Source organism: Paramormyrops kingsleyae, chromosome 13 (assembly GCF_048594095.1).
Source record: "Paramormyrops kingsleyae isolate MSU_618 chromosome 13, PKINGS_0.4, whole genome shotgun sequence".
In the NCBI taxonomy this organism is placed as follows: domain Eukaryota; kingdom Metazoa; phylum Chordata; class Actinopteri; order Osteoglossiformes; family Mormyridae; genus Paramormyrops; species Paramormyrops kingsleyae.
In genome coordinates, this window is record NC_132809.1 from 27,433,324 (window position 1) to 27,459,391 (window position 26,068).

The following is a 26,068-nucleotide window of genomic DNA, read 5'->3' on the forward strand; positions in this document are numbered from 1 at the left end:
ACAGTGTACAGAGTGCAAACAAGTAAATGTAGTGCAAACAAATTTAAAATGCACACATTCCGAAAATAGAATATCCCGAAACAGAATATGGTTGTATTATAGAAATAAATGAATGTTTGCAAATAATAATAATAATAATAATAATAATAATAATAATAATAATAGAGTGACTTTTGAATTTTACTCTTAGGAAAGGCGCTCCTTTAGCTGAGAGTCACTGCGATGACAGTGCGGAAGTGAAGGGGTTAATTGGGTGCAACTTGCGGCAGTACAGCAAAATCGTTCCTGTCTCACCAGTTTTCACCTGTCCCGTCTCACTGCAGGCACGGAGAGACACTGGTAAGTACTTTCATTGTCATCATTATCTTAATTAGCCGGAACCCTTTAACGCCGCTGTAATGTCCGATGAGCGTCTCGGACTCCTTCGCGTACCGTTTCCCACCGTTTCTCATTTGCAGCTTTAGCCGCCTGTTGCTTTATCTGTCCGTACGAAAGCAATGAGTGATAGGTCTTTATTTTTGTACGTGATCAATTCATGATTTATAATGACAAAACAAGGGCAATAAAGACGTTATATATTTTTTAAGAAAGTAACTTTTGAAAGAAAGTGAAGTCAGGCAGTGCGATGCAGGAAGTGACTGTGTTTACTGTACAGTATTACAGTATGGTGGAGAAAAAAAGGCTTGCGCATCTACTAAGTTACGTGGTTTGCAGCAAACGTACTCTGAGGCTGAGAGAGTTGGGCAGGAGGTCAGCTCTCGGGGCCGCTGTGCCCGCTGGAGAAAGTACCCCCCGTCTCCCGGTCTGAGTGTGAGGTTTAGCGCCTCCAGTTCCTTACCATTACCATGGGCTCGGGCATTGCCCAAACACGCCTGCCAGTGAGGTAGAGGACCCCTAAGTGCCTTCTTCAGATTCCATCACTGAGTTCCCCCTTCCCACCAGGAAAAATGAGTCGACCAGACGTCCCCTTTACCAAGCAGCTGTCCATCTCCAGCTTCATGAAAGGTAAGCTTCATCAGTCTCACCATCAGAGTCTCTGACTAAGTAACATACTAGTTAAGCAGGGCAGGATTGCAGTGATCATACAGGTTATCCCTTGCAGCTCCAGGGCAAGAGGGAGTGTCAGACCCTGCAGATAAGCTGCAGTTATGTTTTCCTGTGTCTGTGGAGGTCTATGAGAAATGCAGCTTTACTTTGGATTAGTACAGGTACAGACGCGGCTACTTTGGAATATGTTTGGTTTTGACATATCCCATCTTGCTGTTCTCTTTAAGAGGTGAGAGTGTAGCTTGGGGCCTGAGCACAGATTCAGCCGTCCATCCAGCCCCCTGGAGCATTTTTTGGGGGTTAAGGACCTTGCTCAAGGGCCCAACAGAGATGTGGTACTCTGTTGAGGACAGGATTTGAACCAGTAACCTTCTGCTTACAGACACAGGGACCTAACCACCCTGACCCATCGTGAACATGTTTCTAAGTCACAAACCGAAGACTTTCCGCAAGCAAAGCGAACGTGATAATAACCACTAGGCTATGGAAATGAAAGGTGGCAGCATGTTTGGGGAGCATATTGTGACTGACTGTGAGCCAAATTATTCATTTCCATGATAGTCATTGTTTATAGGGTCAGACGCTGCAAGCTGGAGGCAGCACAGAGTTGAAGCTTTGACAAAAGTGTGCAGTTTTACCTCTGATGTCTGAGTCTGTAAGCAGAAGGTTGCTGGATCAAATCCCAAGGTCAGCAGATTGATGTCACTGTCAGGCCTTTCAGCAAGATCAATAGCCCTCAATTTTCTCAAAAATGTGTGCGTTGCTTCGGATAAAAGTGTCTGTTAAATAAATGGAAATATACAGAAATAGACTGTCAGACCGTGAGCTGACCTCGGACTGTGGACTGTTTTAAGTGCAAACATTTACAGTTTTGCATCATAAATTGTTTTAAAAAACAATTACAATATTAAAAAAAAATAGTTTAGTTTACAAAGGACAGACTTCTCTCTGTGTTCACTTCAAATATTTACAAAAAATTGTTATTCTTTTAGTGTGCTGACTTTGTCCAAGTCCTTGTCCTGCTGAGCAGGGTGTGAATGTGGATCTGTGGTGACATGAGACTGCCACATTGCTCTGAGAGCTAGTCAGCCATGCTGTTGTGATAAGAGTCCCGGTTTGGAGGGGGAGGGGGTGCATGCTGGTGCTGATGCACAGCCCCCGTGTAATGCAGTTCCCCCCTTATCTCGCCTGTTGTTCGTTCCCAACTTCACTGCTACCCAACATGGCTTTGTGTGAGTGTGAGTGTGAGAGTGCCGTGCAAACGCCAAGCTTCCTGTGGCATTGAGGGCATTCCGTGAGCACACTTGTGGTGTTCAGGAACTCAGACGAAGACGTGGGTTTCCTTCCGTCAGGCGGCCGTGTGTGTGTGTGTGTGTGGGGGGGGGGGGGGGGGGGGGGTTGGGTGACTGTCCGCCGCGATATGGATTTACACTAAACCGTTAACCCTCGAGAATTCCGCATTTTAATTATACAACAGCATATTTATAAAAATAAAGCATTTTATTTTCTTCAAAGCTTCATTTGTAATGTAAATACTCGTCGTTAAATAGTATATATGACCGGTTTATCTGCGTTGTGTCAATTTTCTATTAAACGCATTCCGACAGTGTTGCAAGTATTAGCAAATTAACAAATAATTATGCACATTTAACAAAATAATCCGGTATGTATGTGTGTGTGTGTGTGTGTGTGTATATATATATATATATATATATATGCAAATTAAAAAGTAAAACATATATGCGCCGCTGCCTTCATGCAGGGTGCGTGGCCACTTAACACTTTAACACTAGAACCTCCCGTTTCCCACATCAATGGACGTCAAACGCTACTTCAAGCAAGACTTATGTCGGCGCGGCGGTCAGCCCTTTGTTTGCGCTAATGAGCCATTAGTGTTAATAACAGCAGCGAATCTAACAAACAGCCGTAATGTTCCTAAGAGAGCGGCTGCTCTGTCCTGAAATCCTACAGCTGAAAAGTTTCCAAACGCAGTTTTTATAAAATGCTGGATAAATGGACATGGATAATTGGTATTTTTATGTTCGTCAACGATTAACTTTTTTTAACAGCTGTATAAAGTAATATTATTTTTATACAAATCAACTCGTGAAACAAACAACGTACGTCTTCAGGATTGCCAATTGTCACGCATCTGGTGTGACACTCAAGCTTTCAAACTCACGCTCACGCTAGAAATCTTACGGCAAATATAAATTATTCCATTACAAACCTAAAATTGGGGCAGTTTGCAAACCCTACAAACTATTTAGACGGTAATAAAATGGTTACATACATGTAAATGCGTTTGCATGTGTTTGCAGACTTGTCTCGAATTGAAAATCTCGCTCCAGCCAGCTGACTGAAGTTGGCAACCCTTGAACCCTGCGTTTTATTTGAAAAGAACTGTAAAATGCACTGTTTTAAAATAAATATGAGAAAACATTACCTATGACACATTTTATGTATTTTCGAAAGTGTACTTAATATTATAAAATGTTTTTTAAATTTACATAAAGTGACATACTACTCCTCCCAAAACTTGCAAAAAAGTAACCTCGATTTAATACCGTCACCGTCCAAAAAGTGAAAAATACCGCGACAATAATTTGAGGTCACATCGCCCACCCCTACTGGCAAGCTCCATACTCTCCGAGTGCCTCAGTCACTGCCTGTGCCGCATTTCAGCGAAGACAAGAAACTTTTCATGATTGTGGCAAAATGCGTGTAGACAGGGTAGGGAAGGTGATATATTCATTTCACAGCTGAGAATTATGGGTATAACACCAGCTGCAGCACCCCCCCCCCCCCTCTCTCTGTAATTTGTACACTCTATAAGACATAAGACTGTGTGAAAGAGTGTTTATGTGAGTCACCTATAATAGCTGAATAGACCTTCTTGGTTGCCCTGGCTTATACCACAATGGAACCAGGTGGCACCCTTCACTTCCTGGGGTGGGTTCCAGGTGATTCTGATGGGATGGCTTTTGTAAGGTGGCTGTTCATGTCAGCCACATTGAGTCTGACAGACAGAGCAAGGCAGTCCCAATTTAGGTTTTATCTTAAATGGCATGCAGTGCTCAGAGAAAGTCTTGGGAGGTTTACTTAATTCAGTAAAGTTATTGCAAATTCATTGGTTTTATAACAAAAATCATTACTTTGTTTACAAAAACTACACTGTATTGCCAAAAGTACTGGGACACCTGCCGTTACACAAATACATTCTTAATACATAGGCTTTAATATGGAGTTGGCCCACCCTATGCAGCTATAACAGCTTCAACTCTTCTGGGAAGGCTGTCCACAAGATTTAGGAGTGTGTTTATGGGAATTTTTGAACATTCTTCTAGGAGAGCATTTGTGAGGTCAGGCACTGATGTCAGACACGAAGGCCTGGCTCACAGTCTCCGCTCTAATTCATCCCAAAGGTGTTCTGTCGGGTTGAGGTCAGGGCTCTGTACAGGCCAGTCACGTTCCTCCACATCAGACTCCCTCATCCATGTCCATATGGACCTTGCTTTGTGCACTGGTGTGCAGTCATGTTGGAACAGGAAGGGGCCATCCCCAGACGGTTCCCACAAAGTTGGGAGCATGAAATTGTCCAAAATGGCTTTGAATGCTGTAGCATTAAGAGTACCCTTTCACAGGAACTAAGGGGCCAAGCCCAACCCCTGAAAAACAATCCCACACCATAATCCCCCCCCCAAACATTACACTTGGCACAATGCAGTCAGGCAAGTACCATTCTCCTGGCTGGAGAAATGGTTTGGGAAATGGATGGATGGATTACAGAATTAGGCAAGCATCAAGACTTTCTGTGAGCACTGTACATTTTTATTTTTGGGAAAGCAGGGTCAGATGGTTCCTGGAGCAACTGGGAGTTAAGAACCGTGCTCAAGGGCCCAACAGTGACATCACTCTGGTGACCCTGGGATTTAAACCAGCAACTTTCTGATGGGAGTCACAGTGTCCTCAACTGTCCCGACCCACGGATCCACACAGCGGCCCGCTGTTCGACTGTCTGCTCACCAGTTCTGCAGATGAGTAAGATGTGACGTTAGAACATTTGGAGCAGGGCTGGTTCAATCAGCTGGCTGCCGTGAATTGTGGGCGGAGTCAGTGAGCTTCGTCTGAAGTCCCAAAGGGCCGTTTGTGGGGACAGTGAAACTGCGCTGGGTGGAGAAGAAGCAGCGATGCCTCCCCACCCCCCAGTTCACATAGGGTCTCTGTGCTGCACTTTCTACGGAAGGAGGGCAGAGAGGGAAGTGAAAGTGGAAAGGGGGGGGGTGAACAGGGGCAGCGGTGAGGCGCTGGGCTCAGTGCATAGACAATAAGGAAGTGGGTGAACATCTGAGACAGCTGCAGCTGGCAGTCGATGTGTGTGAAGGAGAGAGGGGCTTCTGTGAGGGAAGCATGTCTGTTTCTATCTGCCAGAAAGTATATAATTCTGCTCCTTTTCTGCTGGGCGACTCGCATAGAAAGTTTTGATTTATGGCACTCATCCTGGTTGTTATGAGACTGTTGATAGCATTATGAGCTGGGGCAGAACTAACTACATGCTAAAGTGTGATCCAACCTGTTTTGGTGATCTATGTATGGAGGGGGGGGGGGGCATGTACTCTTGTATAAGCTGAAGAATCCTTTATTGCGCACGATGAGACACGGTGTACTTGCGTTTAATGATGCACCTGCCCCGTCAGTTATGAAAGGAATGGGTAAGCATACAATACGAGTCTTCATCATGGAAATAGGTCATGGGAATCTGCGCATGAGGCCTCCTAGTGGCCAAAGGTTAGCATTGCTGGGACTTAAATGATAACAGAAACATGTTTTTTTTTGGTGGCGCTTTCTCTGGGAAAGCAACCAAGATGCCTGCAGATGTTTTGCTGGTCTGAGTGGCTGGCTAAGATGTTCCTGGCAGAGAATCACAGGGCACAAGGCTGGGGTACATCGGAGGAATCCCATGTGACGCGGGGAGAAAATGCAAACTCGCGAATCAAACCCCAAACGCTGGAGGTGTGAGACAACAGTGTTACTCTCTGAGTCACAGCACCACCCCCATGTTGTTTGTGTCAAACAATATTTGCTTTTGAAAGCAAACTCTATTGTGTGTTTTTACCACACCTTAGGGCAAGGCTTTGAATGCTCTCTGGCAACCTGGGACAAAAAGAATAAAATCACTCCAAAAATGTCAGCTTTTACAGTATAATTTTACAGAAATGGGCATTTCAGTATAACCTCCATAGCGCTAAGCACCATACAGTCCATTTACATTGTGCTTTGCAAAACATAATAAGCATTTGCAGTCCTGTTGCAGTTACAATTCAGTCCATTTATACTATTGATACTAGTCATACTGTTTGAGTAAGACTCACTGCATCTTACTCAGCTGCTCACTGAGTTTTTTGTGGGCATCAGGCATCGTGGAGTTATTAACAGCTGACCGTAGTATTACACATCACACACGTCCCCCGTGGGTGAGCTACCTCTCGGTAGGGTCCGTATGCAATTTATTATGAATTAATTTATGTATGCAATGAATTTATGAGCCCTTTCATAACTTCCAAAGGTCTGCCGTTATATTTTGTCCTACGGTAGATGGAGGAGACCCTAGGAAACTGCCCTTTCCGGCACTGCGTGAGATTGATGCTCATGTCTGACTGCGGCCGCGGAGATAACAGGGGCTGTTACTGTGGATAAGTCCGGATGGTGTGATGAGGCCGTAGCTTGATGTGTTTCACATGCAGTGATCTGATAACAAAGTCCGTTTACATATTTTCATGATGTTTGCCAGCAGAAATGCCTCGGTTTACCAAGCTCTCGCTGGACGAGGTGGATGCGGACGTACGCCAGCTGGCTGAGACGGGCTTCAAGGGCATCAGGGAGGCCATGGTCCTGTACTCGGTCCCAGAGGAATGTCCCATCAGTCTGAAGCAGGCCAAGGAGAGCGAGCTGCGAAAGGAGCTGGCTGAGCAGCGCTCCAAGGAGAGCTCCCAGAGGTGGGCTCCGCACTCCCACCTGCCCCTCACACACACCACTATCATACCGATGTACTTTATGTATGTTAGTCTACTGCACCATATGTTTATATTCTGTCTTATGTTTGATCTGTGTCAACTGTGCCCAGACAGAACATGCAGGGCAATGTATGGTGTAACTGACTGTTTTACTGTGCATATGACAATGAGATTTCTTAATCTCCTTAATCCTCCTTGCCCTGCCTGTGATTCTAACAATAAAACAAGTTGTAGCATGAGCCTAAGATGTGACATGTGGTTCCATGCTGGAGATGTTGCCACAAGTTCTGCTTCAGGATCCCCTTCACATTCGCCAGGGTTGGGGGTGGAATATCCCCGCAAATGTAAAAACTCACGAATAATACATGAGCCCCCCCCCCCTCGACCTTAATCCATAACAGTCTGCTAGTCTGAACGATGAAATAAAAAGTCTATTTATTAGCAATTTCCAAACAGACAGTATTGTACTGTACACTCTGCATGTCAAATTACTTTGTAACTTCTAAGGCCTTTTTATGTAATATATAAACATCTAAATTATGCCCCTGTATGTACAGAATTACTACTTTTGACATTGTGGACACTAAGTTTTAGACTTAAAAATTAACGGCACTGAGAAGTTTAAACGTTACTGCGTGAAATGCGGGATTAACCCGAGTGAGGCTGGTTACTGAGACAAAGATGAGTGTCGTACCCAAACCAAGACTTTTAATATTTAAGATGTAAATGCTTTTACATTAACAAATATTATGTATTACTATTATTTATATATTATATGATTTTATGTGACCTCAATCATTTTCAGTACTGATTTTGACATCTGCGAGTTTATGTGATTTTTCAGCAAGTTCCCGTTTCATTGTTTACAGCCAGTAATCATGAATAATCAAAACTGCGGATGTCGAATGGAGGGATGTGAAGGGGGTTTTACTGTATTTCTTAATTTCTGTCAGGGCTTCCTATTAAGCCACTGTGGTTCCAGTACCAGGGGAAGCTGAATTATCATTGTGAAATATATCAGTGCACCTGGGCTCTCTCTCCTAAGACCTCTTCACCAACTTTGTTGTTACAGGAAGAAGAACTTCCAGCTGAAACGGTCCCAGTCCATATCGCTGCAGATGACAGGTTCCCCTGACATCTCCAACTATGTGGAAACTCCTGGGGTCACTTCTGACATAATCATGCCACACGATGTCCCAGAGTACCAGAGGGTCACCATCAGTGGGGACTACTGCGCTGGGGTAAAGAGCACCCCAGCCTGCTACACCTTTGTTTCCCAATCCGGTCCTCTGAGACTCACAACCAGTCCACGTTTTTGCTCCCTCCCAGCTCCTTGTGAGACAGTCCACATTTTTGTTCCCTCCCAGCTCCTTGTGAGACAGTCCACATTTTTGCTCCCTCCCAGCTCCTTGTGAGACAGTCCACATTTTTGTTCCCTCCCAGCTCCTTGTGAGACAGTCCACATTTTTGCTCCCTCCCAGCTCCTTGTTTTTACCACAAACATGGACTTCTGTGGATCCCCAAGGACCGGATTGGGAAAGACTACAATATACCCATACCTCGTTATCCCTTCAACCAGTTACATGTTTCCCCAGATCCCCGGGGGAATAGGGCCGTAACTATAAATCAGTATGCTTTGACACGTAGAGTCACCTGTACTCTCACCATTACTCTCATACTCTCACCATTACTCTCATACTCTCACCATTACTCTCATCCCCAAGTCATTAATTTTCCAGTTTTGTTCAATTTCTGCTGAATCAAGCTGTACTGTATCAACAAGCCATATTATTTGGGACATCTGATAAGGTTTAATACCAGTTCTGTGTCATATTCACATTAGGTTTATGGGTTCCATCCCACCCAGATGTGGTCAAGTCCCAGAACTGGCAGACAGACACAGTCTAAACGTTTTACTGCAGTTGCAACCTCCTAACCCATTAGATATTTCCTCACTAAGTCATGGTGCTGAAACACAGGTGTAAATGAAGGAGATACCCCTTTTGCCCCCCTCCCCAGACCACGGTGGAAGATTACGAGCAGGCCGCCCAGGGCCTGTTGAAGGCGCTGCAGATCCGGGAGAAGTATTCCAGACTGGCCTATCACCGCTTTCCCAGGATCATTGCCAAGTTCTTATGCAGCGCAGGCAGCAAGACGTGGACAGTGGAGGACGAAGTCCTGCCAGGTGCCTGGCCAGAATGAAACCCACCACGTGTGACCACAGCACCCATATCCATGACATCACTGGGTGACATGTGACTGTGCACTGTCACCATATTGTTTTGCTGTGTGTCCTTCGCAGACACCTACACCTCTCTTAGTGAAGGAGAGGACCCATACAGCATGGAGGATATTCCAGAGGACCTGCACTACAAATTGCGCCTGCAGGATGGCGTGGTGCACGTGTACGAGAATGCAGATGACTTGCAGCAATGCCAGCCTCGCTGCCTGCCCTATCCTGACCTCCAGACCTTTGTCCTCGACATGAGCCAGGTGCTCTCCATGATTGCCGATGGGCCCATGTGAGTGGCGTGAACACTTGTGAAAATGTATACAATCATCAAGCTGGGCGGCATGGTGGTGCAGTGGTTAGCACTATTACTCTATTACTATTACTATGGATCAAAAAGACATAATAGTCATTTAAGCAGATACACAGCTTGACGTGGTATATGGTTACTCTTGCTCTGATTCATAGGTAGAATCTAACTGAATGTGATCCCACCTCTCCAGCACACTGAGACCTTGAAGCTGCAGTCTTAAACACACTAATGCAGTTGCTGCTCTGTACAGAAGGTCGTAGCAGATGTGAGGAGGTGATACGTTTAATCCCACTGTATCTGCTTGCAGTAAGACCTTCTGCCACAAACGCCTGAATTTTCTGAGCTCAAAATTCTACCTGCACGAGATGCTGAATGAAATCGCTGAGCTGAAGGAGCTGAAACTTGTGCCGCACAGGGACTTCTACAACGTCAGGAAGGTCGGTGTAAAATACCTCAGAGACGCAGAGCTCAGTGCACACAGAGACTTGTTGATAGTGAAAGCCCAATGAGATCCAACTGAAAGATTCATGGCCCATTCCAGAAAAAGTCTGGAATGGAAAAAGTAGATCACAATTACATTTACAACCTTCTGGTGAAATTAACTTCCTGGATCCACGCAGTGCAGATTTTTGCTCGTAATTACCTGAACAGTAATTAGCTTTATCTGACATAAATTACTTGCTAAGTAAAGGATGATTGTGGGATTGTATCCATCAGTTACTGGTCATGTCACTCTCTGGTTTTGGAACACTGGTGTCCTGGCCTTACCATGCCATCCTACTTACCGGCAAATGGTGTTGGAAACTCACAGGTGGACACCCACATCCACGCCGCTGCTTGCATGAACCAGAAGCACCTGCTGAACTTCATCCAGACCACCTTTCAGGAGGAAAAGGACCGCGTGGTTCTGGAGAAAGGGGGCAAGAAGCTGTCCCTCAAGGAGGTCTTTGACAATCTGAAAATGCATGCCTACGACCTCACAGTGGACTCCCTCGATGTTCATGCTGTGAGTACAAATGCCTGATCACTACCAGACTTTTTTGATAACACTTTACTTAAAGCAGTCGTGTATAGTGCATTATAGGTACCTTCATAATGAATTATAAAAACAGCTATAAACCTTTATAAAAAGGCATAACACATTATAGCCATGTTTATTATGCATTATGAATGCTCTATAAAGCTGTCATCTATAATGCACTATAAATACCTTCACAATGCAGTACAAAGCATCCTTAATTGTCAAACTGACCATTATAATGTATTATGAAGGTATCTATAGTGCATTATTGATGAGAGCTTCATAAAGCATTTTTAATGCATAGTAAACATTATGTGCTATATCTTTTTATAAATAGTTATAGTCATGCTTATAATACTTTATGAATGCATTTTGAAGGTATCTATAATGTATAATGATGACTGCTTTAAGTAAAGTTTTACCGATTTTTTTTTCCGCTGCACATCAGCACCTGAAACTATCAGTAAAAAGACTCACATTTGGCGGAGTTGCTCATGTTATAAACAGCGAGCTCTGCGTTTTCCTTCACTTTCAAGTGGCCATATTGGGTCATAGTTCCCTCTGTCTTCCTTCTCTGCTTCCAGGGTAGACAAACATTTCATCGGTTTGACAAGTTCAACTGTAAATACAACCCCGTGGGAGCCAGTGAGCTGCGAGAGATCTACTTGAAGACCGACAACTACATGAACGGGGAATACTTTGCCCGCATGATTAAGGTACCGTTGTAGTTGGTATGAGACGCCACAAGGTCACATGCCCAGTCTTCAAGCGCGAGAGCCAGAAATTCAACATGCGAACAGCGCAACTATTGGATCGGTCAGTTTTTATGGGCCGACTTCATGTAAATAATTTCCTGTTGTCTGTTTGTCGGAGTGGAACTTGCTGTTTGAGAGAGTTGGATAGTATTTCCAAAGCCAAGAATTTGCTTTGAAGAACATCCCAAGCCATTTGCAAGATTACTCATATACTGTACATTTACCAGTGGGAGTTCAACAGTCGCAGACTTTAGTGTTAATCCGACCACATGGTTATGCTTCAGCTCCTTGAGTACCTGCTATCCACACTGTCACGATTTGACCTTTGACCCCTTCCACGACAGGAAGTGGCCCGTGACCTGGAGGAGAGCAGGTACCACTATGCAGAGCCCCGTCTGTCCATCTACGGGCGCTCTCCAAGCGAGTGGCAGAGCCTGTCCCGCTGGTTCATCCAGCAGAAGATGTACTCTCCTAACATGCGCTGGATCATCCAGGTGCCCAGGATATAGTAAGTAGTTTGGTTCCAGAGAACAGATGCAGAGAACTTGATGGAAATGCCAGTCAACTCATTCGGAGACATAGGTGGCTGCATAGGGCACCTATTTCTGGGGGGGGGGGGGCAATTTCATTTTGTCTTTGATGGGAGGAGCTGGTGGTAAAACTTGACTAGGGTGCCACATGGGCCTCGGTCAGTGCTGCCTACAATTGTTAAACCCAGATTTCTTTGACAGTGACATTTTCAGAGTAAAGAATTTAATACCGAACTTCGCAAAGATGCTGGAGAACATCTTCCTGCCCCTGTTTGAGGCTACGGTGGACCCACAGCAGCACAAGGAGCTTCACGTCTTTTTGAAATACGTGAGTTTAAAAGAACGCAAATCTCCTCGACTCTGCTAGTGTACCAAAAACAGGAAGGAGATAAAGAAGATGGACGAACTTGCTTATGTTCTAACACCCAAACCTAAACTGTCATAGTTTTTTTGTTATCATTCAGACTTTCTGTTTCAAAGCAGCATAACAGCTCGCCTATCTTTTGCTCTCCAACTGTAGGTCACCGGCTTTGACAGCGTGGATGATGAATCCAAGCACAGTGACCATGTATTCTCCTATAACAGCCCAAAGCCAGAGAACTGGACCATGGAAGATAATCCACCCTACAGCTACTACCTTTACCATATGTATGCCAACATCATGGTGCTCAACAACCTCCGAAAGTAAGTGGTTGCTGCTTGCAGGCTCTGCCCATCCTCACAAACATCTATTGGTCACAGACTTTCATGCTGAACTAATACTGATCAGAGCCATGCTTGTGTGATTTGCTTTAAAATCTTTCACACCAAAACAGTGCTCCACACTGTTGCTGGGTAATGGGAATTCAGACTAAAACAGGCCCACGCCTCTTATAGGGAGAGAGGTCTCAACACCTTCCAGTTCCGTCCACACTGTGGTGAGGCTGGCTCCATCACCCATCTGGTGTCCGCCTTCCTCACCGCCGACAACATCTCCCACGGCCTCAATCTGAAGCAGGTATGTGCCTCCTTTACCTCGTTTCCACCAACACGGTGCCGGTGCCTGAGCTGGTGCCGGTGCTAGGCTGCTTCTCACTTGGTGCCTTTTGAGAACCTGCCTGCGTTTCCACTGGTTTCAATAAAGAACAGAATACAAATGTTATGGAGAGTAAAGTAAAGGTTCATATGAATTCCATTTTTTCTGATTTATTTTGAACCGTTTCGGATTTTACATTTTATAAGCTACTGAACCAAAACAAATGAGCCATTAATTCTCTGAGTTTTCAGAGTATGACTTGTTGTGCTCTGTCTCAATCCCTATATCTACCTTTGTCTTCGTAAAACTCCCCCATCTCGCTCGTTGTTTTTCCGCTGTCCTTTTAAGGATTATGCGATAAACATCTGCTAAAAACTGAACTCTGCTGTCCGCCTCATGATCTCTTCGCCACTCAAGTGTCGCAATTTATTCGACCTGCGACATGCTTATAATGTATTATTAAATCTGGCCAGCAGATTGATCTTTCATTTTCCACAGAATTAAAAAAAAAGATCTAACATCAAGCCGGTAATAAGCTGACAAATTGTTTCACTCCCAGCACCGGCAATATTAGACAAAACTATATCAGTTATGGATTGAATTTTCCGGGTATGCAGAAGATTTAGACATGATAGCCTGTCTCGCTTTCGCTGACGTTGCGGTTCCAAATTCTGAGACCAGCATTTTTGCGGTGCCATCCTGGACCTGTTTTTTTCAGGCCCAAGGCCAGTTTTTAGCTGAGGAAATTCGCAGAACCAGTTCCAAATTGGGAAAAAGCCTGGCACTAGCTCCGGCACCGCGTTGGTGGAAAAGAGGCACTTGTGTGCAGACCAGCACTGAGACACCTATCATTCCAGCGCAATCTGACGGGCCCAGATCACATCCTATTTAGCAAATGTGTCATGTGACTCAAGTTCCTGAAGCAAATAGTGAGAACAGCAGAAAAGATCGTAGGAATAGCCCAGTTCATCACACATGACCCATCTCACCTGTCAGCCTGTTCACCCCCCCCCCCCAGTCCACCTCCAGCAGTTTTTTGCCCCAGGCTGTTTCTCATAAATGAACATTTACAGAGCCGACTGTCTACATATCACTGTCAGGGCCGGATCTATGCACAGGAAGACAAGGCAACTGCTTAGGGCACAACAGGGCCCAGACTAAGTTACAAAACCTACCTGCCTCTGCCTAGGGCCCCTGAAAAAGTAGATCCGGCAAAGTGACTGAGTGATTGAGCAGTAATATCTGCTGGTCTGTTGTGTCAGTTAGATTATGCACGTTCTTATCAGTTGATCTGTACAAAGCTAAGCGGCCCATACAGGCAGCTCTGCGGCAGTGAATGCAGATATGGTCTGCTCGTAACCTAGCAACAAGGTGACATTCAAATAGTTAGGACGTTTTACACAAAACCAAAACATAGGTGCACGTGCCCTTACTGGTGTTATATAACTGATTAGCATTATCTATGACAACTACACGATTAACGGCTTTCCAGGTTGGTTTTATACAACCCTACAGTCCTGGTTAAGAAACTTTCTTGGCAGATCCACAGCACAACGGGCAAGCTTTGTCACTGTGCCACATGTGTAACGGCTACGTGTTCCTCTGCGCCCAGAGTCCTGTGCTGCAGTACCTGTACTACCTGGCCCAGGTGCCTATCGCCATGTCCCCCCTGAGCAACAACAGCCTCTTCCTGGAGTACTCCAAGAACCCGCTGAAGGAGTTCCTCCACAAGGGGCTCTGTGTCTCCCTCTCAACGGATGACCCCATGCAGTTCCATTACACCAAGGTGAGCGCTACTGCCATGGGATCGGCCCGTTGTGACTCTTCTCACGGATCGAACAGCCTTCATTCATGATTGTGAGACTGGACGCAGTGGGTCCTTCACACTGAACGAGCTTATTATGCAGCGCCGGAAAGAGGCTGGGATGTGGTACCGCCTGAACGCACAGCAGCCAAGTGTAATGTCACTGTCCCTCCTACAGGAGGCGCTGATGGAGGAATATGCTATTGCGGCTCAGCTGTGGAAGCTGAGCACCTGTGACGTGTGTGAGATCGCCAGAAACAGCGTTCTGCAGAGCGGCCTTTCCCACGAGGTAAACAGCAAAAAATCCCTGGACAAGCCACGTCAAAACTACATGATATTCATGCTGTACCATAGCAGGGCCTCACCACTAGGGTTCACGAACCCATCAAAATTAGGTGTAATATCTAATGGGGTAAAGAATGGCTATGCACAATCAACAAAACAGGAAGACAAAATAATACTGCAGTTAATTTGAACCAAGCATGAAATACAAGATTTAAGCACTATTTTGCCATTTATAATAAATTTGTGATCATTATTCAGCCCTGTTATCCTGTTCTCAATAAGCTCAGAGAGGGATAATCACTACATAGATGAATTCATCACTTCCACTGGTATGCAGAAGATCATTGCAGTGAAGAGACACATGTATACAGAGGCACATAGTATGTTCTGCAGGCGTGTTCAGGCACAGCGTCTTCATGCCCAGCAAGAGGAGCTTTGGGCCTGCGGCGGTAAAACAGGGAAACCTTCATACATTCACAAATGCGTAACATCTGTATGAACAGCCGCAGTGTTGCCAGAGTCATTAATACTGACAGTAGTGAATGTTTCTGGAAAACTACTGCAGCCATTGCTTAGACCTTAAGAATAACAACTCATATAAAACACAAATATGTCAAAAAGCAACCATAAATGTTTTGGGGACCTTGTCTTTTAACTTTCTGCTTGTTACATCAAGTTCTTGTCCTGGCAGCACAAATGTTGCACATGTGGGCCGTGGCAATGCTGTGGAAGGTACTTCTTATTACCCAGTTTAGACATGTTAAAACACACGCAGACATGCGGATCACATACTGCCGTCGCTGGAAGTAAACTGCTCTGTCCTGCATGTGACCGTGCGGCTGCCACATGCCGATTCAGCTCCCATCATGAACCTTTGGGAAACGTACAAGAAATACCACAGAAATCACACACATACAAACCAGTAATCATATCTTTGTGGGGACCGCTTATTCATTTCTATGAGAAAAATGCTAACTATGACAACCTTAACCCCTACCCAGCCCTAACCTTAATCATAAGTAACCAAACAAAATACTAGAATTTTTGCATTTTTCGTTTTTTTTTTTTGCAGTCACAGATTTTTAGAGAATTGAGTTTTCCCTTATGGGGACCAGAAAACTGGTATTCATATACTGGGTATTCATCACATTGTGGGGACATTTGGTACCCACAAGGTAAGGTATATCTGGACCCCAGACACACACACACACACACACACACACACACAGTTCATACATTCCATTCATTTCTATGGGCATTAACATTAACCCTAACAATCATAACAGTAGCCCTTTCCCAGCCCTAACCATAACTGTAAATAACCAAACAAATATACGAGACATTTGGTTATTTTAGTTTATCGATTGCATTCACAGATTTTAATAAAAATTGAGGTTTATATTGTGGGGACCCACACAAGCTAAATAGTAACAGATTTACCCCCCCCCCCCAAAACACACCCTTCATAATGCTCTAAAATGATTGTTTACTAGGCTTCCTGTTCTTTTGCAGTTACCAACCATTTCCTGTTTTCCAGTTGCTTCCTTTGTAAATGTCTGTTCTGCTTTGCGTCTGCCCTGTCTTGTCCGCTTTCTACATCGGGGGTAGTCTAGCATACATTTTCCTCTTCGGGTATACTCAAATGTACGCTTTCTGCTTCGGGTATACTCCAATGTACGCTTTCTGCTTCGGGTATACTCCAATGTACGCTTTCTGCTTCGGGTATACTCCAATGTACGCTTTCTGCTTCTGGCATACTCCAATGTACATTTCCTGCTTTGGGCATACTCCGATGTATGCTTTCTGCTCTGGTTATACCCTAATATAGGCTTTCTTCAATCGGTATACTCTAGTATACACTTTATGCTTTGGGCATACCCTAATATAGGCTTTCTTCAATCGGTATACCGTAATATAGGCTTTCTTCCATCGGTATACTCTAGTATACACTTTATGCTTTGGGCATACCCTAATATAGGCTTTCTTCAATCGGTATATCCTAATATAGGCTTTCTTCAATCGGTATACTCTAGTATACACTTTATGCTTTGGGCATACCCTAATATAGGCTTTCTTCAATCGGTATACCCTAATATAGGCTTTCTTCAATCGGTATACTCTAGTATACACTTTATGCTTTGGGCATACTCCAATGTATGCTTTCTTCTTTGGGTATACCCTAATATAGGCTTTCTTTGTTGGGTATACATTGCCAGTCCCATTGGTCCCACCTATGAATGGCAGACCTGAAGGCACTAAAGTTGACATTGTTTGCTCAATACAGGACAAGGGCCTGAATTTGGGGTTAATCTGCACTTTCCCATACTTGGCTCCTGCAGGAGAAGCAGCGCTTCCTGGGCAAGAACTACCTGGACGACGGGCCAGAGGGGAATGACATCATGCTCACCAACGTGGCACAGATCCGAGTGGCATACCGCCACGAGACGCTGTGTAACGAGCTCAGTCTGCTGGTGGATGCCAGTTCCATGGCCCCAGCCTCCACCTAGAGGAGTGTGACGCAGACACACTCCAAAACGAGGACTCACCTTCCACTCTGTCCTTTTGTGTGAGATTTCATTTTGACGTAAGGTACCTTCTGTTTCTATAAGCACATACTTTTCTTTTTTAAGGTTCGATATTCCCCAAAAAAGCAAATCACCTACTGTGAATGCCAGCCAAGAACTGATAATTCACTGTGAGTAACATGTAAAACTTTCTTCTGTTTCTAGTAGTCAGGTATTGTGGGGAAATAAAAAAAATCTCATATCAGGCACATCCAGGACTGACTCTTCCTACAACTTCACTGAGTGAGTCAGCCTTCATAGACAAAGAAATGTACATTTCTCAACATAGGTCATGTTCAACATAGAAATAGGCTTCTCTGGTCCAAATTTCACACTGGGCCACAGATAAGACAACTGGGGGCATGTTAGAAGACATATTCCTGACAACACGGATCACCAAGGATGGGTTTCAGCCTTGAACCAGTCAGCTCTACACAACATGCTGTAGCTATCCAAGTTCCAGAGCCCTGCTCTGAGAACTTATGGTGCTTTTCCATTGGCATACCAGAAGCAACCCGCACTGCGAATAGAGACAAGTTACAACACGGTTCCAGCTCACTCTGGTTTTCCACTGCAAAAGGGTCGGCTCGTTAAAGGTTTTGCCAAGTTTGGAGAGCGACAGTGACTCAAAACCAAAGAGATGCTTATTTACTGTTTACAAGGTGCACATCATGATTTACTGCATGCAATTATTATTATTCTTTCCCATGTGCTAATTTCCACTAGCACATCTGTGAGAATCGTCATGTTATGCAAGTATCAAGCGCTAGAGGAATTATCATCTGCTTGTGTAAATTTACATTACAAATCCATTCTGTTCAGCAGTTCTACAGTACTTTTTTTAAGTAGGAGTTTGGAAATTTTCAAGTTTCGAGCTTTTGGGAATGCCTCACCATGTGCAATACTACTAATAATGAATAATAAATAGAATACACACTCTTTCCTTCAGATAATCCATGCACAGAACAGCGGTATCTCCGCACGTTTCGAGAAATCAGATGGTGGCGATGCAACTTGGTTTGGTCATACTTTCGGCCCTGCTACTAAGCAAGGCCATGTCAGAGCGGGTATGGCTGAGGTACGGCTTGGTTCCTGGTGGCAGTGGAAAAGCGCAATTTGACCACAGAGAACCTTCACCAAGTAAGGAGCCCTGGGGCTGATGGGCGCCCTCAGGAAGTGGCAGTGAAGAAGAACCTCCACAGACTGACAGGGTCCAGAGGTGACAGGAATGCTCTGAGATCTTCAGAGCTGAAGAACCTTCACTGGATGATGGTTCAATGTATGGAAATGCTGCAGTTTTGCTGCAGTTTAGCTAAAAACCAGCAGAACAGACGTCTCCTGTAACAGGTGCAAAGTGGAAATACTGTCTAATCTTTTTAAGAGACAGTACAAAATGTGGCAGGGGTGCTGGTTTGGACATGAAAGGCAGTAATCTGATAAAACTGTACAGTGTTAAGTTAAAAAATCTAAGAAGGTACAGAACTGTCCTGGACAACACCAAGGTCCTACTCACTGCCAATACTGGCCCAGTCTGGCCCACGTTTCTGTCAACAGGTGGAAAATATTTGGTGTGTAACTTGTTTCAGTCTTTTGCCTGGGAAGCAGATTGTATCTGCATCTCTTTTAGTAACCAAGTAGAATCCAGCCAATTAAATAACAGACTGAATATTATTCTGAGAGACCAGCCTGAGAATGAGGAAAAATATATTAGTACAAAGAACACTGTGAAGTATTAGGAATATTTTAGATTTAACGTCTGAGGAAAGTAATACATTTTCAGATTTGTTCTTTAGTTCTATGCAGTTTATTTAAAGTGCTGTAAAGGGGGGGGGGACTAAAACCTTATGAACACATTGTGAAGAACATATGAATTCAAACAATTGGAAAGTCCAGAAGCAGTGTTGAATTGCCATCAGCGCCATCTGGTGGCCACATATGGGCAATGCCTGTCCTCCAAGGCTCAAAAGCAACCTGAACTAACAAACCAATGAGAATGTTTCTATTTCACTCAGTTTGTCAGCAGGTGGACTCTGGGAGTATTACTGCTTTACACCACAAATTAATAGTTACTCATGTTTCAACACAAATTACATGTACACCCTGTTTAAAGTTCTTAAGGGTGAAGATAGTTTGGCTAAATGGTGTCATTAATAAATTTGAATTACACAACACGTACAGGAAACACATATCAATCGATTTAAAACTTTTAGTGGACTGTATCTGACACAGATCTGGGTCTGTCTGAATCTGTGCTTAACTAAAAATCAACACTGCAAAACATGCAAATTCTGACGCGATGTGTCTAAACAGGCAACTGTTAAATTTGTCACCATGATAAGTTTACCACAATTTTCCATTTGGATAACAGACAGTTAAAGGTAATAGGTAGTTCATTTCAGGCAGTAAGTTATGCAAAGCTTTGTTTTTTTCCATTAGCACACATCAACAAGCAAGTTTAAGGAAGGAAACAAATCCTTAATCCGTCAGTTATGGTTAAAAAATATGTATAATAAAAAGCAGTGCACTATTTAAAAAAAATAAAATAAAAAATCTAAAATTCTGCTGCTTGCCATCTAAATACAGCCTGTAATCTCCGGAAAGAAAGGCTACACAAGCCACAGTTTAATCCCACAAACTGCAGATCCCATCTTTACACCATCAGCACACAGCTAGCACTCGTTCACAAGTGAACAATTTCACACATTCATAGACTTTTTAGTGATTCAGCTTATTTCCTGCGCACGCAGTACAATAGGAGCGCCCCTAGCCAAAGGGCTATTAAAGACAGATTAATCACAGAATGAAGGCCATGGTCTAATTACACGCTAATCTCTTAGCAAACACTGCTGTTCCCAATTACTCCACTATCTTATCAAACAGCAGGGCTTTAAAAATGTTATCGCCTCATGGAATGTGAAACACAAAGGAATATAAAGATCAGTTTCATTTTTGGTCCAGTAACTACAAAATCCAGAATTCACACAACAGAATATCAGTCTGCAACTACATAAATATATCGCGATTTCTTGTGAACCACTACAGCAGGGAATCGACATGTTAATTCAGTAGGAGATCACACTAAATTATATATATCTACAACTTTTATAAAGGTCATTTCCAGGTTACTATGGCACCATGGTTGGCTTTATGGCCTGAGCGGTTGACCCGCCTCATCAGCCAAGTGCAGGATGTGATTGGCTATGTCCTCCTCTGTCGGGGCATCGGACATGACCCAGGATTCGCCAACGCCGGCCACCTGCAGGCGACAGATTGGACAGTGCCGGCTGCGGTCGCTCCTGCAGAGGGGAAAAGGGGCAGCCCTTTACCATCACCTGCAGGGAAGGCATTCACAACAGGCTAAGGTATGAGAACCGGGCCATTTTCAATACACTGTGAATTCAGAACCACTCCATAAGACAGGGCTCTTCAAATCTGGACCTCGATTCCAAATCCAGGCCTTGTTTTCAGTTCTTCCACGCAGTTAGTTTAATAATTACTGATTAAGATTGACTGGAGGGTTCACACCTGACTGACAGGTAAAGGAAGGCTGGAAAATCAGCAGACCTTGAGGACCGTGATTTGAATAGCCCTGCTTTAACATAAGTCATCTCTTCATTTACCACCCGAGCTAGTGGGCATTTCTTGGGGTCCATTTGGACTCCAGGCCCCCATGTGCCAATGGTGCGAGTCTCTGGACCCCCGGGGCTGCCTGACCCACTGCCCGTCACTCACCACTTGTCGATGCACTTCTGGCAGAAGCTGTGCGCACAAGGCAGTGTAAGGTCGGCTCTGCCCTCCATGCAGATACAGCACTCCTCCTCTTCCGTCAGCTCCTGCACTCTGTCCCCGAGGGGAACAGCATGGCAAGCATCAGGCAATGCATCAGCCAGCCACAAAAAAGCAAGTACATCGGTTACCCTGGGACTATGATACATGGAGTCGTTGGTGAGCTGACCTGCCCATCCACATGCTGGCCTGGCAGGCATCCGCAGAGGCAGCTTCTCCGGACGAGGTCTCAGCGTCACCCTGTGAGGTCATCACAGCCGCCGCCTGGCCTGTAATGTCCTTATACAGCTGGATAAACTGGTACAGGTTCATGATGCGGGACGCCTCCACCAACCCGTTCTCTTTGTTGATCTGGCAGCAAAAAACAACACACGACCTCGGCGGATGACGGCAGCTTACGGCGATGTGCAAGCACAGCTTGAGACAAGCGTCAACTTGAATGGATCCAGAGGTTTGCACATCTACTCGAAGCCTGAATCCCTGCTACCAAATGAAGAATCGATTCACAAGCTTGTGCATTTCGTTTTTTTTATATCATGCACGGTCATAAATGCTTGAGAGCAAAAGTTCTTCGTACTACATCTTGCCAAAAGGATTCAAAAAACAAAACATGGTTTACGTTCTTCCGAATTCAGAAAATGTGTACTGGTGGAAAAACAACAACGAGTAACAACAAGCAAAGACTGACAGTGAACGTAGGGTAAGCCACCCCCTCACCTTGGTGCAGACTATCCTCACAGACACCTTCCACAGGGCTGAGGCGTCAGACCCAGGCTGAACCTCGAAAAGCAGATGCTTCTGCTGTCCAGCAGCCAGCTTGGCAGTGCTAGGGAGACGAGGTTCAACAGGCAGTTAACGAAAGCTAGTTTGAAGAGATCTTGATGAAGGCCAAGCATGTCACCTCCACTCCATGCATGGATGTAAAGCATTTAAAGAGAGCAGTTTTACAACAGTGGATTTTCATCTCAGAAATGTATCCAGCATGCAGGAGTGTGGAATGTGTGAATCTGTACCTGTACAATGAGGTACAAAAATATATTATAAGTTTTATCATCATAGTCTTTTCATAACCGTGTCAAAGCTTCTGAAGTCCACCATGGTGGCTGAACACCCTTACACGTCGTTAAGCTCAGCGACTCTGCCCAGGAATTCCTCGTAGCTGAGGTAGCCGCTTTCTCGCAGCAGACCCCCATGCCTCGCCACTTTTTCCGGAAGCCTGTTGATGACTGACTGCGTCTGGCTGGAGATTTCCTGGCCCATCCTGGGGACTTCTCAGAACAATGCACCCTGGGAAATGTATGCTTCATTCAGAACACTCAGGGTCCCTAAAGCAAAGACAAACAGAAGCTTTCTTGTGGGAAAACAGTCACACACAAACAAGACAGTGAAACACTCACGCAGATGGTCTCAGTCCCTCTTGACCTACAGATTTGCAATTATAATTCTGGACAAACACGGCACTGGTGCACCTAATCCCCCTGTATTAATGAGCACAGGATGGCATCACACTCGCCTGTCTGAGAATGAGGGCCGGACACGGCTCTCTACAAAAAGCGATACAAAAGCCAAGCTGCTCCCAGTGGGGAGGACACACCCTCCTCTGGACCAAGCTGAACACCAGAGACACAGTGCAGTGACGGAGATGCAGTCTTTTCAGAGTCTCCCCATTATTAAAGACAAAGGTCTGAACCAAGATGATTATTAGATCCAGCAGCACTTACCAAATAGGTTGCTGGCCCACATACATATGCAATGGTCCCCATGCCGCATCAGAACAGAGAGCAATTCAATAACATCCCAGAATAATAATAGGCACCAGAAATCATTTATTTCGAAAGATGATATGTTGGTGTTGAATGACAGCTACCTTTCCCAGGTGTACTCCTCCATAGTGGTGGTTGATTTGAACCATTTAGGTGCCTAGATAAGCATAACTTACTAAACCCTGAAGAGAAATTAAGGGTTTCAGTCTGAGACCAGTACTGATTTAACCACTACTTCTACAGAGATTTGCAAAACTGCGGTTTATAAACCCATATCCAGGTATAAACTGGTTTTTGCTTGTTGCTCTATAACCAAGCGGTATTTGTGGCGGGCAGCTGCGGTTTATCCCCAGGACCCACACGCTAAGAGGGAGACATAAACGGCGTTAACCGGATGACTCATATAAAACCTTGTTTTTAAAAGAATTTATCCTACAGGCAGAACAATTCCTACTCAGACAATGATTCCTAATACGGACAGCAGGTTGCATAATACAGCCCGCAACCTGGGGGGTCCCGTAAAGCGCACCTTGTCATGTCTGTAGTTACCTTACCTGGTTAGACAGCCACAGCCTGTTAGGTGAACCACCCATGAAACGCATTAATCACTGTACTGTATAACCGCGGAAAGCTACAGCGGGAATCTCACACACATCCGCTAGGGGTGTTTCCACACGACCCAGGGCTGCCCCGCCGATCCGGTACACTACCGCTCGGAACCGCACAGGCTCCGTCCGTGATCCCGGGGGTCGAGCAGCTACACGGCACTTGCGTCCCCGCCAGGCGCGGCGTCTTACCGGCCACGTCTGTCATGTTTAACGGCGGCGGATGGAGGCGTCTTAATGCGCGCAGAATAGCGCAGGACCACTTCGAGGAGTATAAAAAAAAACAGTGCCGCCCCGCCCCCCCGGACACCAAAACCAAAAACACGAGCCGGAGCCCTTTCCCCGTCGCCTTTTAATGACGTCTGCGGCTCCAGACGCGGCCACACAGTGCCACCTGCTGGTCGGTCCTGTGTAATTAAGTTGATCGATCAAGTCATTTTTAAGTGAGATGCTGCCTAAACGAACTATGCTGTACTTTACAGATGATGCGGAATTCAATCTGTACTTGTAAAGCAGCATGGCTAGCTATAGGGGTATAGACAAATGGGGTATATGCTCCAAAACACAGAAAATGTTTGACTTATGTACTTAATATTCAGATTTTGTTTCACTTACCTTGAATATATGGCAACATTTAACATTAAAACTCAAACTAGCCTCTGGACTAAACGGCTTAATAATCCAACTGAACCCTCCGAATATCAACGTTAGTCAGTTTGTTATGTAAGTTGATAATAGGGAAATTGAACTTTTTGGGAATCTGCTGCAGCACCAGTAAAAAGGGAACATTATTAATTTTTCACAACAAAATGAGCAGTTATACAATTTTGGAATGATACTCGATTTATCAGTATTTAATATTCACTCTTGCTTTTGATTGTTCAAGGCCAGTGAACAGTGCAGTGAGTAGACGCTGGAGACAGTGTATCTTGAAAGCTGTCATCTAACCTTAACTTTTTCATAGACAGAATGAAAATCCCATGATTACAAATAGTATTAATTCCTTGTGGTTTTCATGCAATTTGAACTCACATGTCTTGCAAATGAGATATTTGGCAATGGTGCTGCTGTTGCTACAGTAGGATTTGGTTTCTTATGTAATGTCGTAACAGTGCTCATGTTAATTTTTCACCTTTAGAGGCGCCATTCACTAAGTGTTTATTGCAAAAGACCCATCACCGCGGGCTGCAGTCAGAAAAACGGGAAGTATGACGGGACAGATTTGCACCTCTGCCGCGAGAGCGCAGTGGCACTGTTCAGCCACGCGTGCCATCTAGAGGCAGCATTTGGTACAAAACTGTTCAACTCAAGTAATTAATATTCACGTTATCATCGCGTTTTGCGGTTATGCATTTCATACCTGCTAGAAACTCATTGATAAATGGATGAGGCAAATAATGTGGAAAATGGTTAGTATTTAAACCCATATAAAAGCATGTATGTATAAATTTCATTCTTATATCTACAAAATTTTGAATGCTTATTTCACTTATATAAATACCTTTCAAGCTGAATAGACATTAGTTTCACCAAAATATGGCGTCCATTTTTAAGGTAATTTGTCATGTTCTGATTTATTTACAGTATAAGAGAAGATTTATCATGCTTTTCTTATTTATTACGAATCCCTAAACCTCGCCATCTGTCAGCAGGCTCCCCCAGAGCATGTGAACGTTTCCTGCTGAGCGGTAACTGTCGCCTCACTCTGCTGAGTCGAATAAATATAGTAAGTCGATGGTTCCTCATTCGCTTTACACCCGACTAGGCCGCAGAGCGCGCTCCCCGCCAGGCCCGCCCACGTCTTTAAAAACGCGCTGACGTCACCACATTTGCATAACAAATATGTCGTGTCCAATGGCCGAATTTGTATCCCAGAAAATGCAACAATTCTCTGCAGGTCGCCCACCCTGCAAAGGAAAGGCAGCCAAATGCCGATATTACAATACATCCCAGTCTTACGTTAGCTGTGTAGGGGTCGGTGTTAAGTTCTTAGTGACCTACTCGTGTATAAACTGTTTACTACCCGCTACATATCTGGAGTTTTGCATTATGTTTACATTTCACTATATGTTTACATTGCACTGTGTTTATGTATTTTATGTCATAATTTTAATTATGTTTGTTTTACTGTAAGTACCTTAATTTGTATCTGTGATTTGTGTTTCGTGTTTGATTTGTGTTTACCAGTGGTGGGAAGGACAGGCAAAGTGAGATTTTCATCACATAGAATAGCTTGCTGTTTACTGTCCATATGACAGTAAACTCACAACTCTTTTCACATGTTGCAATGGAGAGTCACATGTTTGCTGAGCTGATTTGAGTGCACCTGCAGAAAA

The 26,068-nt window shown here is 44.5% G+C and overlaps 2 protein-coding genes across 4 annotated transcripts; one reads left to right on the forward strand and one right to left on the reverse strand.

Moving 5' to 3' along the window:
- The first annotated feature begins 187 nt into the window (after positions 1-187).
- LOC111850535 (AMP deaminase 3-like) lies at positions 188-17,787 on the forward strand. Of its 2 annotated transcripts, none has more exons than XM_023824522.2 (16): positions 188-339; positions 943-1,005; positions 6,842-7,043; positions 8,134-8,302; positions 9,081-9,246; positions 9,364-9,583; positions 9,912-10,041; positions 10,416-10,610; positions 11,210-11,341; positions 11,725-11,888; positions 12,112-12,238; positions 12,431-12,594; positions 12,787-12,907; positions 14,538-14,711; positions 14,908-15,018; positions 17,354-17,787. In XM_023824522.2, the coding sequence occupies exons 2-16, from the start codon at positions 948-950 to the stop codon at positions 17,519-17,521; spliced, it is 2,301 nt and encodes a 766-aa protein (XP_023680290.2). In that variant the 5' UTR covers positions 188-339; positions 943-947; the 3' UTR covers positions 17,522-17,787. The 2 variants fall into 2 exon arrangements, with proteins under 2 accessions (XP_023680290.2, XP_023680289.2); XM_023824521.2 differs by having other exon boundaries at positions 196-339; positions 6,839-7,043.
- A 1,572-nt stretch (positions 17,788-19,359) lies between these two features.
- LOC111850523 (RING finger protein 141-like) lies at positions 19,360-24,086 on the reverse strand. 2 transcript variants are annotated; one of them, XM_023824482.2, is made up of 6 exons: positions 23,925-24,086; positions 22,482-22,689; positions 22,082-22,190; positions 21,534-21,715; positions 21,311-21,418; positions 19,360-20,874 (listed from the first exon to the last, which is right to left on the reverse strand). In XM_023824482.2, the coding sequence occupies exons 2-6, from the start codon at positions 22,622-22,624 to the stop codon at positions 20,724-20,726; spliced, it is 693 nt and encodes a 230-aa protein (XP_023680250.1). In that variant the 5' UTR covers positions 22,625-22,689; positions 23,925-24,086; the 3' UTR covers positions 19,360-20,723. The 2 variants fall into 2 exon arrangements, with proteins under 2 accessions (XP_023680250.1, XP_023680251.1); XM_023824483.2 differs by lacking the exon at positions 23,925-24,086 and adding an exon at positions 23,682-23,911.
- Between the last annotated feature and the right edge of the window lie 1,982 nt (positions 24,087-26,068).